General features: G+C 47.5%; 1 protein-coding gene and 1 long non-coding RNA gene across 5 annotated transcripts in view; one reads left to right on the plus strand and one right to left on the minus strand.

Annotated features, from left to right (window-relative positions):
* Positions 1-265: 265 nt before the first annotated feature.
* LOC149128314 (uncharacterized) lies at positions 266-16,985 on the minus strand. The gene is made up of 2 exons (XR_016229416.1): positions 16,918-16,985; positions 266-649 (listed from the first exon to the last, which is right to left on the minus strand). It is a non-coding gene; the product is annotated as an uncharacterized LOC149128314 (long non-coding RNA).
* The window catches only part of NUP160 (nucleoporin 160), a 61,777-nt gene continuing 61,540 nt past the window's right edge, over positions 16,958-17,194 (plus strand). Inside the window, exon 1 of one of the 4 annotated variants that reach the window (XM_008270776.5) lies at positions 16,958-17,142. In XM_008270776.5, coding sequence (XP_008268998.1) covers positions 17,043-17,142 — 100 coding nt within the window. In that variant the 5' untranslated portion in view covers positions 16,958-17,042. The remainder of the gene's footprint in view (positions 17,143-17,194) is intronic. The other 3 variants (XM_070070349.2, XM_089326470.1, XM_089326477.1) reach the window with 3 other exon arrangements.

The raw sequence follows: 17,194 nt of genomic DNA on the forward strand, positions 1-17,194 counted from the left end.
TTTGGTTGTTGAAAAAGAAGCGCTTTCATTTTATCCAACATTCGCCTGACAAACAACGAGGGCCTCCCTCCTGAGCAAAGCACTGGGGATGAAGTCAGACCTGAGCCGGCCCTTACAGAATCTTGCTATTTAGCCAGAGGTTGCATTCCTAGCACTTAGCACATGGAAGCAGCTGGCTAATGATGTGCTGAATTATATGGGAGGGTACTTCAGAACACTGGTGGGAAAATAGAATTAAAAGATAAGTTTACTTTGGTACAAAGTGTTTTGTTTTTAATTTTTTAAAGATTTATTTATTTGAAAGGCAGAGCCACAGAGAGGCAGAGGCAGAGAGAAAGAGAGAAAGAGAAAGCGAAAGAGGGAGAGGGAGAGGGGGAGAGAGAGAGAGGTCTTCTATCCACTGGTTCACTCCCCAAAGAGCCACAACAGCTAGAGCTGGGCCAGGCCGATCCGAAGCCAGGAGCCAGGAGCTTCTTCCGGGTCTCCCACGTGGGTGTGGGGGCCCAAGGACGTAGGCCATCTTCTACTGCTTTCCCAGGCCATAGCAGAGAGCTGGATCAGAAGTAGAGCAGCTGGGACTTGAACCAGAGCCTATATGGAATGCCAGCACTATAGGCGGTGGCTTTACCCGCTACACCACAGCTTGTTTCTATTAAAAAAAAAAAATTTAAAGAGTTATTTATTTACTTGAAAGACAGAGTTACAGAGAGGCAGAGGCAGAGAGAGGGAACTTTCATCCACTGGTTCACTCCCCAGATGGCTGCAACAGCTGGAGCTGGGCTGATCTGAAGCCAGGAGCTTCTGGGTCTCCCAATGAGTGCAAGGGTCCAAGGATTTGAACCGTCTTCCACTGCTTTCCCAGGTGTATTAGCAGAGAGCTGGATCAGAGGTGGAACAGCTGGGACTTGAACTGGTGCCCATTTGGGATGCTGGCACTGGAGATTATGGCTTTACCCACTGTGCCACACCATCAGCCACGCAAAATGTTTTGAAATCCAAGGATAGGTGGGGTCTTCCAATGGCTCAGAGAAAAACATGTATGATGAACATTATTCATGGTTTTCATTTGCCTGCAGCAGATTAAGCGTATCTTTTAATTCCACTTTTCCCACACATGTTTTGAAGTGCCGTTGTACATGTATGAATGATACAGACTCTTATGTGGGGCATTACATTCATAAAATCTGAACAAATTCCTGTGGTCACAGGCGAGGGTAGGACCCCGAGCTGTCAGTGATGGCTTTGCAAAGAAGTTTGCCAGGCAGGAACACACAAGAACTTCCAGCCCCAGAAAACAGCCTTTAGGCAGGCAGGGAGAGAAGAAAGAGCAACATGTATTTAGGCAACAGCTAGTAATTTGGTGTGGCTGGAGAGAATGCATATTTGGAATGTGCCCGGAAGGTAATGAGACCACAAAGATTGCTTGGGCTCATTGGAAAAGGACCCTGAAAGTCTGCTATGATTAGACTTGGTCCTTTAGCATGGGTTGGCGTTTTCGAAAGATAACACAATATTAAAGGACAAACAGAAGGACAGAAGGAAGTCAAAGAAGCCCAAGATTAAGTACCGCCTTTTTGCCAAGCACTAGGATAGATGCTTGTATTAAATCTTGTTTAATCCTTGCAATACTCCCAGCGAGCTCATACCATCGTCCTCATCTTCAGAAGGGGGGAAGCTCAGAGACCTTATGCAATTTCTCCCAGGTCACACAGCTAGCTAATGAAAGAAAAACTAGGATTTGAAACCAGGATGCTACAGATCTCATGGGAGAATAAAAATGCACTGGATACTTGCCAATTAGGGTTGGGGAAAAATAAACGAGGGGAGGTTGGAGAAAGTGAGCAGTAAGAAAGACACACATGCAAGACACCAGGAAAGTGAAGCATGACTCTACAAAAGGATATTTACGGAAAGGGAGATATAACACAGGAAGTGGAAAGATAATCAGAGAAAAACCACAACATGTGTTTTTAAAATGCAAAGCCCCAGGGAGGAGAAAGCAAAGGATACAATACTGCCATTCACTCTGGCATCCTGTGCATTTGGTTTTGCTCTTTCTTCTTTTTTTTTTTCCTTTAACTTTAAACAATTTGTTACGAGAGATACAGCCCATGATCTCGCCACTCTGCCGCTCTAAATCAGAAACAGATGGTGCCTAGTGTACCCTGTTTCCTAGAAACTGCAGAGTTTTGAGGACAACACCCTCGGCCCTGCACCACTGCTCTCAGTTCCGTCACAGAGTACATGGCTGAATAACGTGCTGGCTGGGCACTGCATCGGAACATCTGCTTTCCTTGTTTGACAATCTTGGGGATGATTAAAACTCTTCTCAATTCTTGTTGCGTTTCTTTTTCTGATTTCAAAAGCAACTCCTTTTCAATTTGCTTATTTATTCAAGAGACAGAGAGGGAGACTGACACTGGCTCACTCCCCAGATGGAGTCAACAGGCACTACAGGTTCAGATAGAGCCGGGAGCTAGGAACTAATTCCAGATTTCCCATATGGGTGGCAGGGACCCAATTATTGAGCCATCACCTGCACCTCCCAGGGTCTGCAGTAGCAGAAAGCTGGACTCTGAAGCCGGAGCCGGGAATTGAACCCAGGCACCCCAATGTGGGGTGCAGGCATTCTAAACAGTGTCTTAACTGCCAAGCCAAAGGCCTGCCCCAGCACTTCCCATAATCCTTTCACCTAGCAATAACCAATGATCACTGTTAACATCTGGACAATTTTCTTCTAGTTGTGCACATATACCTGCATATACAATTACTTTATAGAAGATAAGATATACAGAAATGGTTTCCAATCTGTTTTGTTCACTGAACAAACCTTTTTCTATATCTTCAGATATTTCTGATGACTGCTGGTATGAGTATTCTATCACATTCTATAAATTACTGAACCAACCTCTTTTTCATTCAACAACTGCTATTAATTAAACAACTGGGGCTGGCATTGTGACGTAGCTAGCGAAGCTGCCACCTACGACGTCCCATACGGGCGCAGGCTCGCGTCCCAGCTGCTCCACTTCAGATCCAGCTCCCTGCTAACGCACCTGGGAAAGCAGCAGAGGTTGGTCCAAATCCTTGGGCCCCTGCATCTATGTGGGAGACCTGAAAGAAGCTCCTGGCTTCAACCTGGCTATTGTGGCCATTTGGGGAGTGAACCAGCAAATGGGAAATTTCTCTCTCTCAGTCTCTGTCTCGCTGTAACTCTGCCTTTCAAATAAATAAAAAACAAATCTTAAAAAAATTAAACACCTACTGTGTGTCAGAAATGTGTTTGGCGGTGGGTGCATAGTGTTGTGTGAGACAAGCCATGTCTCTGCTCTATGAGGTTTACAATCCTATTACTGATATTTCACTTATTTGAGGACTTTTGTTATTAAAAAACAACACGATTAGGGCCGGTGCTGTGGCTCAACAGGTTAACACCCTGGCCTAAAGCGCCGGTAGCCCATATGGGCCCAGTTTGAGACCCGGCTGCTCCACTTCCGATCTAGCTCTCTGCTATGGCCTGGGAAAGCAGTAGAAGATGGCCCAAGTCCTTGGGCCCCTCTGCCTGTGTGGGAGACCTGGAAGAAGCTCCTGGCTCCCAGCTTTGGATCAGCGCAGCTCTGACCGTTGCAGCCAACTGGGGAGTAAACCAACAGATGGAAGACCTCTCTCTCTCTCTCTCTCTCTCTCTCTCTCTCTCTCTCTCTCTCTCTTTCTCTCTCTCTCCTCTCTGTGTAAATCTGACTTTCAAATAAATAAATAAATCTTGAAAAAAAAAAAAAAAAACACGACTGGGGCCAGCGTTGTGGCATAGCAGGTAAAGCCGCCGCCTGCAACACTGGCATCCCATGTGGGTGCCAGTTCCTGTCCTGGCTGCTCCACTTTCCACCCAGCTCCCTGCTAACGGTCTGGGAAAAACAGTGGAAGATGGCCCAGGTGTTTGGACCCCTGACACTCACATGGGAGACCCAGATGAAACTCCTGGCTCCTGTCTTTGACCTGGCCCAGTGCTGGCCATTGCGGTCATCTGTGGAGTGAACCAATGGATAGAAGATCTCTCTCTCTCTCTCTCTCTCCTTCCCTCTCTCTATAACTCTGACTTTCAAAATAAATGCATAAATTTTTTTTAAGATTTTATTTATTTGAAAGAGTTACAGAGAGAAGTAGAGACAGAGAGAGAGGTCTTCTATCCTCTGGTTCACTCCCCAGATGGCTGCAATGTCCAGAGCTGAGCTGATCCGAAGTCAGGAGCCAGGAACTTCTTCCAGGTCTCCCACGTGGGTGCAGGGGCCCAAGGACTTGGGCCATCTTCTACTGCTTTCCCAGGCCATTAGCAGAGAGCTGGATCAAAGAGGAACAGTTGAGACTAGAACCGGCATCCATTTGGGATGCCGGCGCTTCAGGCCAAGGTTTAACCCACTGTGCCACAGCGCCAGCCCCAATAAATACATCTTGAAAAAGAAAAAGAAAAAACAGCACGGTGAAATCTGACAAATATTACCTGTGTAAAAAGTCACATGGACAGCATGTACCCCTGATAGGGTATGACAAGAACGGCACTCCCCCCAGAACCCCAGTCTAACCATAATAATTTTTGAAGTCCGACAAAACCAAACTGAGAACACATTCTACAAAATGCCTGACCAGTGCTTCTCAAAACTATCAAGGTCATCAAAAACAAGGAAACTCCAAGAAACTCTCACAGTCTTGAGGAATCTAAGCACAGTGCCATGACCCAGATGGAATCCAGAACAAAAAAGGGCCATTAAGGAAAAAGCCAGAGAATGAAGTAGGGGTTTTAGTTAATAATAATAACAACAACAACAAAAGTATGGGTACTGGTTCATTAGCTGTGACAAATGTATCCTACTAACTTAAGCTGCCAACCAGAGGGGAAACAGTAAGGGGACAGATGGAGCCTACAGGAACTCTCTCTACTCTCTTTACCACGGCCTTGCAAATCTACAACTCTTCTATAATCACACATTTATTTTAAAAAAACCAAACGCTGTGACAGTCATCCATCTATCTTGAAGCATATCTCTGATGGTTTCCTCAGGAAAAACCCCAAAAGTGAAATTGCTGAGTCAAGCTGTGTTTGCACGTTTTTATCTGCCAGAGGTGGTTTTCTTAAGTGTTGGAGGCGTCCTACTGACTGTTCAAGGATGTTTCCACCTAGGCCTTTATTTCAGTATCTTCCTAGCTATAGTCCCCCTGAAGACAGAGGGGACCAAGGGACTCGTTTTATAGAAAAGGCCATGAAGGCCCAGAGAAGCAAAGCAACCTGGCCAAAGACAAGGGCTCGTGAACAGTGGGCAGTTGAACCCACATCCCTGTTGGCTATAATCCTGCTGACCTATCCTTGGGTATTGCCAAAGGAAGCAAAATTCTCTGGGTCATGGTACAATCAGACCTGTGTCCTTTTATTTTCTATAGGCAAATACAAGGGTTCGTTTCCTTTGTTTTGGACAGGGTTGCTAAGAGTTAAAGAGATTTTTAAATACATTTAAAGAAAGGATTCCAACACAACTTAACAGAATTGCTTGACTTAACTCCCCCAAGGAAACTGTTTTTGTTTTTGGAGCTCCTGCTTCCCAGTCAGAAAGTTAAGGATCCCAGCACTTGGTGACTCCGGAGCAGCAAGTGCAGTTACTTCCTCAGAAATCTTAGACCGAAATGTCCTGTAAGGAAAAGGCATTTGAATGAGAACAAAAGGTACATTTTCTGTTAAGTGGCCTTTCTATCCCAAGAAAGTTCATTTCCTTGCCGGTAGGGGCTCCAGACAAGGAAAAGCCCTGTCTTGGCATCGGTAAGGAAGAAGAGGGCGATGGAAAGGAAAAGAGAGAATTGTTAGACTTCTTGGCTGGAATTCAGAAACAAATAGTTCCCGAGCCTGGCATTGTCGGGCCCAGCCCAAGGAGGCAGACAAGCAACATCATGGCTACTGACTTGGCTCCACACACTGTTACTCAAGAGAAACTGGTGCGTAAGCAGGATCTTGGAGGATGCCAGTGAAATACAAACAATCCTTGGGTGCGGACCCGTGGCTGCCTCTAGAAACTCTGCCAGACCTGAGATTGCAGTGGTACAATTTTTTTTTTGACTTGTTTAATTTCCAGACAGTCGTGCAGGATTTGGGCAGTGACAAAGGCAAGCTAAAACAAAAACTCAAGTCTGGGATTTGGAAAAGCATTGGCTTCTGACCTCCAACTGGAGCCTCTAATCAAAGCCCTGACCCCGACTCAGGTCACTGAGCATCCCTGCTCTGAAATATGGAAGTGACTTATTTTATTTGCCTATAAACATCTTTCGGCACCTGCACCGATTTGAAACTCGGCAGGCAAAATGAGGAAGGAGTAATACTTCTAAAAACTCTTCCTATTTTTATGATCTGAACCTTTGTACTCTCTGAAAGGGTAAAACAGTTGAAAGGTGTTAATTTTCGGCAGCCGATGAAAAGGAAAAAGAATTAACCAGATTGCAAAATTCTCTCAACTGATATTTCTAACCTTTTTTTTTTTCTTTTTGCAGAGGAAGACAAAGATGTGGTCAGGTTGATGGGCACAACCCCTTGATTCTGTGGCCACAAATGGAGGTGACAGCTCTGAGATTTTAAGGCAGGACAGGGTGAGAGGGAGTGTTGGAACTAGTGTAGATCAAAATGAGAGGCAATTCTCAAAAATGTGCATGTCTAGCTTCTCCATGACCTTGGATTCTCCTACATGAAAAAGCAGTTCCAGGTTTTGGACGTGTACCTGAAACCTTTTTTTACTGCATTGGCTCTGATCCTGATCCTCAAGGTTAATATTAATCATATCACACCAAGACGACTTAACCAGTTCCATTGGGGCTACCTACACACTTCAGTCCTTGTTGACGCCTCCAGTCCCCTTCATTTGAATTCGATGGTAAGTGGGTTCTCTATGAGAGTACTTCCAAAAGTGCGTGGGAAATGAATTAAAAGATACATTTAGGGGTGGGTGCTGCAGCGCAGGGGACCGAGCTGCCCCTTGAATCATCCACATGCCATATTAGAGTGCCTGGGTTGAGTCCCGGTCACTCAGGCTTCTGATCCAGCTTTCTGCTAATGCACCGAGGGGGCAGAGGGTGCTGGCTCAGTAGCTGGGTTCCTGCCACCCACGTGGGAGACATGGATGGACCTCTGGGCACCTGGCTTTGACTTGGCTCAGTCCTGGTGGTTGTGGGCATTTTAGAGAATAAACCAGTGGATAAAAGATATCTCTCCTTGCCTCCCCCCCATGCTCTGCCTTTCAAGTATATGAAAGTAAATATATATTTTTAAAATAAATAAAATTGTGGTTTTTTTTTCAAAATGTACGTTTGTTTAAGTATAAAAAGTTTTTTGAAACTCATGCATTGTAGTCTCATAACAGGCATTCTCCATGAAATTGTTGAATTAACATCACACGCTAGTTCCAGTCAACTGATAGCAACTGTCAGAACTGCTGTTGAAAAGGCTATGAGAATCCAGAGGACAGGATTCCCACAACTCATTAGAAGATGAGCTAGAGGGAAGTGTGGCAACACTGTAGCAGTGAAGGCAACACGTGTGTGGCACCAATACCCTGGGAAGGCCCATCTGGTTAGGTTCTACCACCTCATGAGCATCTCGGTGTGCATGAGTGTCAGGTCATCTCCGAGTACACCAGAGCGCCTGTTGATGGGTATAGCACTTACTTTTTTGGAAGCAAAGCTCAGGACATGTGGTTCAATCAAGAATTATTTTTCTGATGTCATGAATTAATTTATGCACAAAGTGTTAGAAAGATAAAAGAATAACATTTGGGGCTGATGTTGTGGCATAGAAGGTAAAGCCACAGGCTGTGACACTGGCATCCTGCCCATGTGGGCTCCACTCCCTGCTAATGGCCTGGGAAAAGCAGTGGAACATGGCCCAAGTGTTTGGGCCTCTGTCACCCATAAGGGAGACCTGGATGAAGCTCCTGGCTTCAGCCTGGCTCTGCCCTGGCCATTGCAGCCATCTGGAGAGTGGACCAGCAGGTGGAAGATTTCACTAACTCTGACTTTCAAATAAATGAAGTCCCTTTTTTTTTTTTTTTAAAAAAAAAAAGGAACAGTTAAATAATTATGTAATTAATCAGAGCATACTGAAATTTATGGGGGAAAAAATCTACTAGGTATGGTCCCCAAGGCTAAGTCCAAAGAGGGTCAGGTCTGGGCAGGGGAGGGGAGGTCTGGAGCCTCAGGGGCTATCAGAGGACCCTGGGGTCTGAAGTCATGGTGGTTTCCTAAGTGGACAGAAAGGGGAAGTGAGAAGTCACTGACATACTTCACTTACTGTACAATTTTACTTTTAAATCTAAAAAACTTTTTAATTAATTAATTTTAGAGACAGAGAGGCAGACAGAAAGGGTACCCGTCTGCTGGTTGACTCCTCGAACACCAGCAACTGCCAAGACTGGGCCCAGCCAAAGCCGGGAGCTGGGAACCGAATCCCTTGTGGGTGTCAGAGACCCGAACATTTCAGCCATCGCCACTGCTTCCCAGGGTCTGCACCAGCAGGAAGCTGGAATGAGGAAGTTGGTATTGAACCCAGGTTACCCCAGTGTGGGATGTGGGTATCTTAATCAGTGTCTTTTTGCTTTTGTTTTGCTTTTCAAAGAAAGTTCTCCTGCAGGTCTCTGCTCTGGGGTTTCCTGGGGAGAACTTCCACCTTCTAGGTACCATGTCCTGGCTTCCCTGTGGACTACCAGCCTTAGAGTGGGGCCTGCTCTTTGCACTCAAGATTCTCCCAGACCACAGTGTCAAGGCCCTCAAGACTGAGGTCATACCAGTGTTTCAAAGAATCTTTTAAAACTATTAACAAAAGTTTTGGGGCTGGCACTTTGGCACAGCAGGTTAAGCATCCGCTTGGGATGCCTACAACCAATATAAGTGCCAGTTCAAGTCCCAGATGCTCCTCTCTCAATCTAGCTCCCTGCTAACACACCTGGGAAAGCAGCAGAAGATGGCCCAAATGCTTGGGCCTCTGCCACCCACATAGGAGTCCTGGATGAAGCTCCTGGCTCCTGACTTCCACTTGGCCCAGCCCAAACCATTGTAGCCATTTGGGGAGTGAACCAGCAGGTGGAAGATCTCTCTCTGTATTATGTCTCCCTCTCTCTCTCTGTGACTGCTTATCAAATAATTAAAATGAATTTTTTTAAAAAAAATAAAAAAAAAATAAAACAAAATCCCATACCAAACTACAATGCACTTAGTATTTCAAGCCCTGAGTTGTTCTGCCCAAAGTCTTCAGCAAGAAAGGGGAAGCTCTGTGACTGTGACCCCAGCCTTCCCAACCACTCCTCCCCACTTCTTCCCAGGCCTTCCAGTCCCGTAACATTCTTCCTCCTTTTTGCACACATTTCTTACATAATAATTTATCATACTTACTTCTCTTTTGTCTTCCCATTAAACTGGGAGAGCCTCAAAAACAGGGACCGTGAAATTTTTTTCATTTGACAGGTAGAGTTAGACAGTGAGAAAGACACAGAGAGAAAGGTCTTCCTTCCATTGGTTCACCCCCCAAATGGCCACTACGGCCAGCGCTGAGCCAATCTGAAGCCAAGAGCCAGGTGCTTCCTCCTGGTCTCCCATGCAGGCGCAGGGGCCCAAGGACTTGGGCCATCCTCCACTGCCTTTCCGGGCCACAGCAGAGAGCCGGACTGGAAGAGGAGCAACCGGGACTAGAACCAGTGCCCATATGGGATGCCAGCGCCATAGGTGGAGGATTAACCAAGTGAGCCTCGGCGCCGGCCCCCTGTGAAATTTTTATCAACAAATATTTCGTGAACACCTGGTGAGTGCTACTCACCACACTAATAACAAGCAATTCTACAGAAAGCAAGGTAGACCAAGTAGATTCCTGACTGCACAGAGCTCCCATACTGAGTGCCCCTGACAACCTCCATGCCTGGCACATGAAAGATGTGCCATCAACAGTGGAAGAATAGGGGCCAGCGCTGTGGCATAGTGGATAAAGCTGCTGCCTGCAGTGCCCGCATCCCATATGGGCGCCAGTTCGAGTCCCAGCTGCTCCACTTCTGATCCAGTTCTCTGCTGTGGCCTGGGAAAGCAGCAGCAGATGGCCCAAATTCTTGGGCCCCTGCACCTATGTGGGAGACCTGGAAGAAGCTCCTGGCTCCTGACTTTGGCCTGGTGCAGCCCCGGCCATTACAGCCATTTGGGGAGTGAACAAGCTGATAGAAGACAGGCTAATCCTCCGCCTAGCGGCGCCGGCACACCGGGTTCTAGTCCTGGTCAGGGCACCGGATTCTGTCCCGGTTGCCCCTCTTCCTGTCCAGCTTTCTGCTGTGGCCCAGGAGTGCAGTGGAGGATGGCCCAAGTGCTTGGGCCCTGCACCCCATGGGAGACCAGGAGAAGCACCTGGCTCCTGTCTTCGGATTAGCGCCGTGTGCCGGCTGCAGCGGCCATTGGAGGGTGAACCAACAGCAAAGGAAGACCTTTCTCTCTGTCTCTCTCTCTCACTGTCCACTCTGCCTGTCAAAAAAATAAAATAAAATAAAAAAAGACTAGACCTCTCCCTCTCCCTTTAACTCTGCCCTTCAAATAATTAAAATAAATCTTTAAAAAAAAGTTCAGTTTATATTACTATTCACTTACACCTATCCATTAGTGGCGCTCTGACAAATGGAGACATTATCAGAATTCTTGTGTTAAATGACAAAAATGCTTTTGTTATGAATGTATTTGTAAATAAAACTTGCTACACAATGATCTTTGTAACATTCGACATTTTGTTTCTAAATGAAGACACTACCTAACCACTAGATGGCAATATAATTCAGTTTATGTTGCAACCATTCTACATCCTGGAAACAGCTAAAGGATTTGAGTGCTCTAAGAATGCAAATATACATATAATCATTCATTTAGTCATTCCTCAAATATTTATTAGATATCTCCCAGTTCTTGGAATTCTAATGGATGTTGTAAATAAGAAGAATGAGACAATGATTCCAACCTAAAAAAGCCACTGTCAAAAATCCATAAATCTCAGATTCCTCTGAAATTGAAAGATGCACCACCTTTCTGAGAAAAGGAGATGGCTACAACAAACGTGCACATTGACTGTATTGCACATTCTTTTTTTTTTTTTTTAAGGATTTATTTATTTACTTGAGAGGCAGAATTACAGAGGGAGAGACAGAGAGAGGTCTTCCATCTGCTGTTTCACTACCCAGATGGCCTCAATGGCTGGAGCTGCGCCGATCCAAAGCCAGGAACCAGGAGCTTCTTCCGGGTCTCCTACGCGGGTGCAGGGGCCCAAGGACTTGGGCCATCTTCTACTAATTTCCCAGGCCATAGCAGAAAGCTGGATCAGAAGTGGAGCACCTGGGACTTGAACCGGTGCCCATATGGGATGCCAGCACTGCAGGTGGCAGCTTTACCTGCTATGCCACAGCTGGCCCCTTATTTTTTTTTAACATGAAAAATGTTTCAAGTATACATCACAGAATGGAGAGAACACTGTGGGTGGAGACCATTGTGCTGGACAAGCATCACAGAAATGATCACAGTATGAGGTAATGCTCCCCAAAGCTACAGATCATGTGCGCTCAGAACTCAATTTTGACTCATGAGGACCTGCTCAGAACTCAGTACCGGGGAGCATCTATCCCGCCCCCATCGGCTCAGCTCAGAGCCTGTAAATTAACAAGTTAGGAAGGTGAATATCTAACCATTCACTGGCTGTTCAGCCACTGACCCTGAAACTTCAGTGTCAGAAGACTGAGCGTGAGCCAGCGCTGCGGCTCACTAGGCTAATCCTCCGCCTTGCGGCGCCGGCACACGGGATTCTAGTCCCAGTCAGGGCGCCGGATTCTGTCCCGGTTGCCCCTCTTCCAGTCCAGCTCTCTGCTGTGGCCAGGGAGTGCAGTGGAGGATGGCCCAAGTCCTTGGGCCCTGCACCCCATGGGAGACCAGGAGAAGTACCTGGCTCCTGCCATCCGATCAACGCAGTGCCACGGCCGCAGCGCGCTGGCCGCGGCGGCCATTGGAGGGTGAACCAATGGCAAAGGAAGACCTTTCTCTCTGTCTCTCTCTCTCACTGTCCACTCTTCCTGTCCAAAAAGAAAAGAAAAAAAAAAAAAAAAAAGAAGAAGACTGAGCGTGGAGATCCACAAGCACATCCTCTTCTAATAAGCCAGGCACAGATGCTGAGTGGCTTGCCCAGCGACAAGAGGCTCTGAGGTAGACTAGAACTTGAACTCATTTGCTGGTGTCCAGCTGATTTCTTTCCAGTATTTTGTCATCAGTTCTGGAATTTAGAATGGGTCCTTCCCTGTGGTGGAATGAGAAGGCCATGCCAAGATGGCCACTGGCAAGCAAGCCTCAGTTACTCAGGAATGGCTTTGAAACCTACCTGGCAATGAAGCCTGCCTGGCAACAGGCTGTGATTGGATGGTTTTGGAAACCACATGGCAACCAGAGCCTGCCTGGCAAGAGGCTGTGATTGGTTAGGGCATAACCCCTTGACTGGATTGGCTGTCTTGGCTATATAAGCTGTTGTACCAACTGAAATAAACGAGTCTGCGGGCTGCTTGCCTCTGGCCAGCTTTCACCCGATTCCTGGGGTCTGTGTGGTGACTCCTCACCTCTTGCACCCACCACGCTCCTCCTCTCAGAACAAATCCACAGCAACACTTCCCTAAACTCTTTCTCTTTCCGAGTTGCTTTTCCCTGTTGTTTCCCAGTTGTCTGCCCGTCCTTGGGTGTGATGTCTGGGTGTTGTGTAGGAGTCCTCAGGAGACAGACCCTGGGGCAGAGACTGGCTCCAAAGGAGGTTTCCAAGAAAGAGTGTTCTACGTGATTGAGGCAGGATTGGGCAGGATTGGGCAGAAGGAAATTGAATTGTGATGCAGTGCCACAGAGGTCTCAGCCAGTCCACACAGTGCCCTGGAGCTGAGCTGGTCCTTCACAGCCCTCCTGGATAAAGCCACGGGGCTGGCCCTTTCTGCTTCCATGCTGGGGGCAGGGGCCCAACTATGGGCAAGGCAGTGCCCATCAGCTATGTGCAGAAGTCAAGGCACTGGCAAGGCTCTGGGGGGAACTAGTTTCTGCCCCATTTCTTGGCTGATGGCTCCCTTTTTCCATGTCAAATGCTAGCGGTCTCGTATCTTTTTGGTTCTTCTGTCCCCACTCCTTCTTCCAGGCTCAGTACAAAAACAGCCTCTTATAAGGACTGTGTGATTAGATCTGCCTGTTAACCTTAGTCACACATGCATAGTGCTCTTTGTCATGCAAGGCAACATAGTCACAGATCCCAGGGATTAGGACATCTTAGGGTGGGGCCGTCATGACGCCTATCACCACCTGTAATAAACAATTTTCATACGAATATTTTATATGTTCGTAGCAATACTCTAATATAGAATGATATTAATGTTTATATTTATAAATATTTATAATGTAGCTCTTATATTATTATGGCCACAAAGTGGAAACAAATCAAATATCCCAGAACTAAAGAGCAGATAAATAAAACATAGCACATCCATACAATGAAACATTGCTTAGCCAAAAAAGGGAATGAAGTTCTGATTTGTGCTTTAGCACGGAAGCAATGAAAACATGAGGCTGGGGCCGGCACTGTAACTTAGTGGGCTAAGCCTCCATCTGCAGTGCCACCATCCTGTATGAGCACCAGTTCGAGTCCCAGCTGCCCTATTTCCAAACCAGCTCTCTGCTATGGCCTGGGAAAGCAGTGGAAGATGGCTCAAGTCCTTGGGCTCCTGCACCCTCATGGGAGACCCGGAAGAAGCTCCTGGCTCATGGCTTCAGACTGGCACAACTCTGACCTCTATGGCCAACTGAGGAGTGAGCCAATGGATGGGAGACCCCTCTCTGTCTCTCTCTGCCTCTCCTTCTCTCTCTGTGTAACTCTTTCAAATAAATAAATAAATCTTTCAAAAAAAACAAAACAAAACAAAACACATGATTCTGAGTAAAAGAAGCCCGGGACAACTGATCACATATGTGTGATCCCACCTACATGAGATGTCCAGAATAGCAAACCTAGGACACATAAAGTAGACGAGCAGGGGGAAATAGAGGCTGCTAAGGGGTGTGGGGTTTCTTTTAGGGAAGAGACAAAAATGTTCAAAATTAGATTATGATGATGAATACACAACTATGTGAATATATTAAAATCACTGAATTGTGTACTTTAAAAGATGAATTTTAAGGCATGTGAATTATATTTTAATAAAGCAGTTAAAATACCCATTGGGATGAACATGTCACAAATCAGAGTACCTGGGTTCACTACTTGGCTCTGGCTCCTGACTCCAGCTTCCTGCTAATGTAGGCCCTAGGAGGCAGTGGTGATGGCTCAAGTCATCCAATTCCTGCTACTCACATGGGAGATCTGGATTGAGTTCTTGGCTTCCATCTTTGGCCTGGCACAGTCCTAACTATTGTGGGCATCTCGGGAGTGAACCAGCACAGCAGATGGCAGCTTTCTTTCTGCCTTGTAAATCAACACAAAGTAAGAATTAAAATGAACAAATTCCACTGACTTCTGTTCACCCACAAGGCCAGATTGGATGGAGTTCCAGGCTCCTGGCTTCAGCTTGGCTCAGCCTCTGCTGTTGCACCCATTTGGGGAGTGAATCAGTGGATAGAAGTTTCTCTCTGTCACTCTGCCTTTCAAATAAATAAATAAATAAATATGATATTTATTTATGATATTCTCTCTGTCACTCTGCCTTTCAAATAAATAAATAAATATGATATTTATTTGAAAGGCAGAGTGACAGAGTGGCAAAGGCAGGGAGAGACAAAGCTCTTCCATCTGCTGGTTCACCCCCCAAATGGCAGAGGTAGAGAGAGAAAGAAAGATTTCCATCCCTGGTTCAATCCCCAGATGACTGCAGCGGCCAGCGCTGGGCTGATCCGGAGCCAGGAGCCAGGAGCCAGGAGCTTCTTCCAGGTCTCCCACATGGGTGCAGGGGCCCAAGCACTTGGGCCATCTTCTACTGCTTTCCCAGGCCATCACAGAGAGCTGGATCAGAAGTGGAGCAGCCGGCACCCACATGGGATGCCATCCCTGCAGGTGGTGGCTTTACCACTACACCACAGCGCCTGCCCCATTAAATATATCTTTCGAAAAATTGCTGTGCTTGCCAGACTCTTGTCTCCCTGGGGAACCACCTCTGATGCCATCTTTACCAGGTGCTCATTCCATCCCTTTGGCTGTCAGACTTTTGGAAGCACCTTTCCAATGTGCTGATCCTTTTAAAATGGCCAAAACTACTCCGGAGTCATTTGCACAGAAGGAAAAGTGACTCTTTTTTATGCTTACTCTGCTAAAGCAATCTCAGTACAGTACTCTCAATGTTTTATAGAATTTGTAATGAACTTGGTGCCTTTCTTGGTCCTCCAGTCTTCCCTCCATGGGCCTCAGATATGAGTCCAGTGGCAGCAGGGGAGGGAGACAGAATGACCCCTCTACTACAACTGAGTCCTACCCCCCCAAGTCACTGCAGGGGTCCCGCTCCCCTAAAGCAAGATTGTTTCCCAAGGTTCATAACCCTAGTTAGGAGGCATGCCAGCGTGGGTGTCTATTTTTCTGATCACATTCACCTGTGAATTTGGATGTAATCAAAGGTTGCAGTGTGGGGCTGGTGCTGTGGCATCACGGGTAAAGCCGCAGCCTGCAGTGCCTGCATCCCATATAGGGGCCAGTTCAAGTCCTGGCCACTCCACTTCTGATCCAGTTGTCTGCTATGGCCTGGGAAAGCAATGGAAGATGGTCCAAGTCCTTGGGCTCCTGCACCCGCATGGGCGACCCAGAAGAAGCTCCTGGCTGCTGGCTTTAGATCAGCCTAGCTCTGGCCGTTGTGACTATCTGGGGAGTGAACCAGTTGAACAAAAGATCTTTCTCTTTCTCTCTGCCTCTACCTCTCTGTAACTCTTGCCTTTCAAATAAAATAAATAATCTTTTTAAAAAATGTTGAATGTACTGTCATACAATCAAGTCAATAAAGACATCTCTTAAAAAAAAAAAAAAGGTTGCAGTGTTTAATGGAGTAGGAGGAAGACAGGAAACACCAAGCAAGTGAGGGAGTGAGAAGGTGGTAGCACAGTGGATTGCAGGTGGATTTGCACTGCTGCAGTCGGTGTCCCAGAGGGTGGAGGGTGAGGCGGAGAGGGAGAGGTGGGGCTGGGTCAGAATAGGATGAATGAAACACAGTGACAGAACAAAACTGCCATCACCGGCAATAGCAAGGTTACAGTAATGTTTAGCAAACGTTGGCTATTATTAAGGAAAATAACCTTTCCCAGTAGAAATTAGCATTTTCCTCAATCCCGAGTACCTCCTACAGCATATCGTAAACATCCACTATGGGCGCTTCACTGCACTGACAGCCAAGAGCAAGCTCAAGGGCGGGACCAAAGGCAAAGTCCTTTCACAGACGCAGCTGAGCAGCATAACTGCACACACGATGCTCCTGACCCAAGAACGCCCCATCCACCTTCAGGAAAGGACGCCGACACAAAATGCCCCTGCCCTGCCGCAGCCCATGTGTCGCCTAACGGTGACGCCAGGGAGTCCGGGCAGAATTCTACACACGGAATCCTGACGGCGGGAGAGGCGGCCGCCACCCAGGACCAAACGGCTGGACGTTGCCCTTCGGGGCAGGCCCGGCCCAGCCCCGCCGCCCGCCTGCCCGCCCGCGCCGCTGTTTTTAAAATGGAAACACACCCGGTCCCGCCTCCAGCCGTGAGGACGCCGGGTAAAGGGCGCTGCCCTCCGGAGGGGCCCTAGCTTGGCCTTTTCGAAAGTTCCTGTACACAGGGCCTTCTCTTCTGGGTTCTTCCCTGCCTACTCTCTCTCCCGACCTAAGCCCAGCAACAAAAGCTCACACTCGCCTTTATCCCCCCGGGCTCGCTCCACCTGTCCGCCACGGCCCCACCTTCGCCCCGCCCCCGGAAGTGACGACACCACGCGGCCCTGCCGTTGTCCCGTCGGGCCTCGCGGCGGCGGCGGCGGGAAGATGGCGGCGGCGGGAGCGCTGGAACGCAGCTTCTTGGAGCTGAGCGGAGCCGAGCGGGAGAGGCCGAGGCACTTTCGGGAATTCACAGTCAGCTGCGTTGGTACAGAAGTGGCCGGGGAGGGTGCGGTCCGATCGTTCTCCGCGGTGTCTCC

The sequence above is a fragment of the Oryctolagus cuniculus genome, chromosome 1 (genome assembly GCF_051225735.1).
Source record: "Oryctolagus cuniculus isolate XC-2025 breed Fujian yellow rabbit chromosome 1, ASM5122573v1, whole genome shotgun sequence".
In the NCBI taxonomy this organism is placed as follows: domain Eukaryota; kingdom Metazoa; phylum Chordata; class Mammalia; order Lagomorpha; family Leporidae; genus Oryctolagus; species Oryctolagus cuniculus.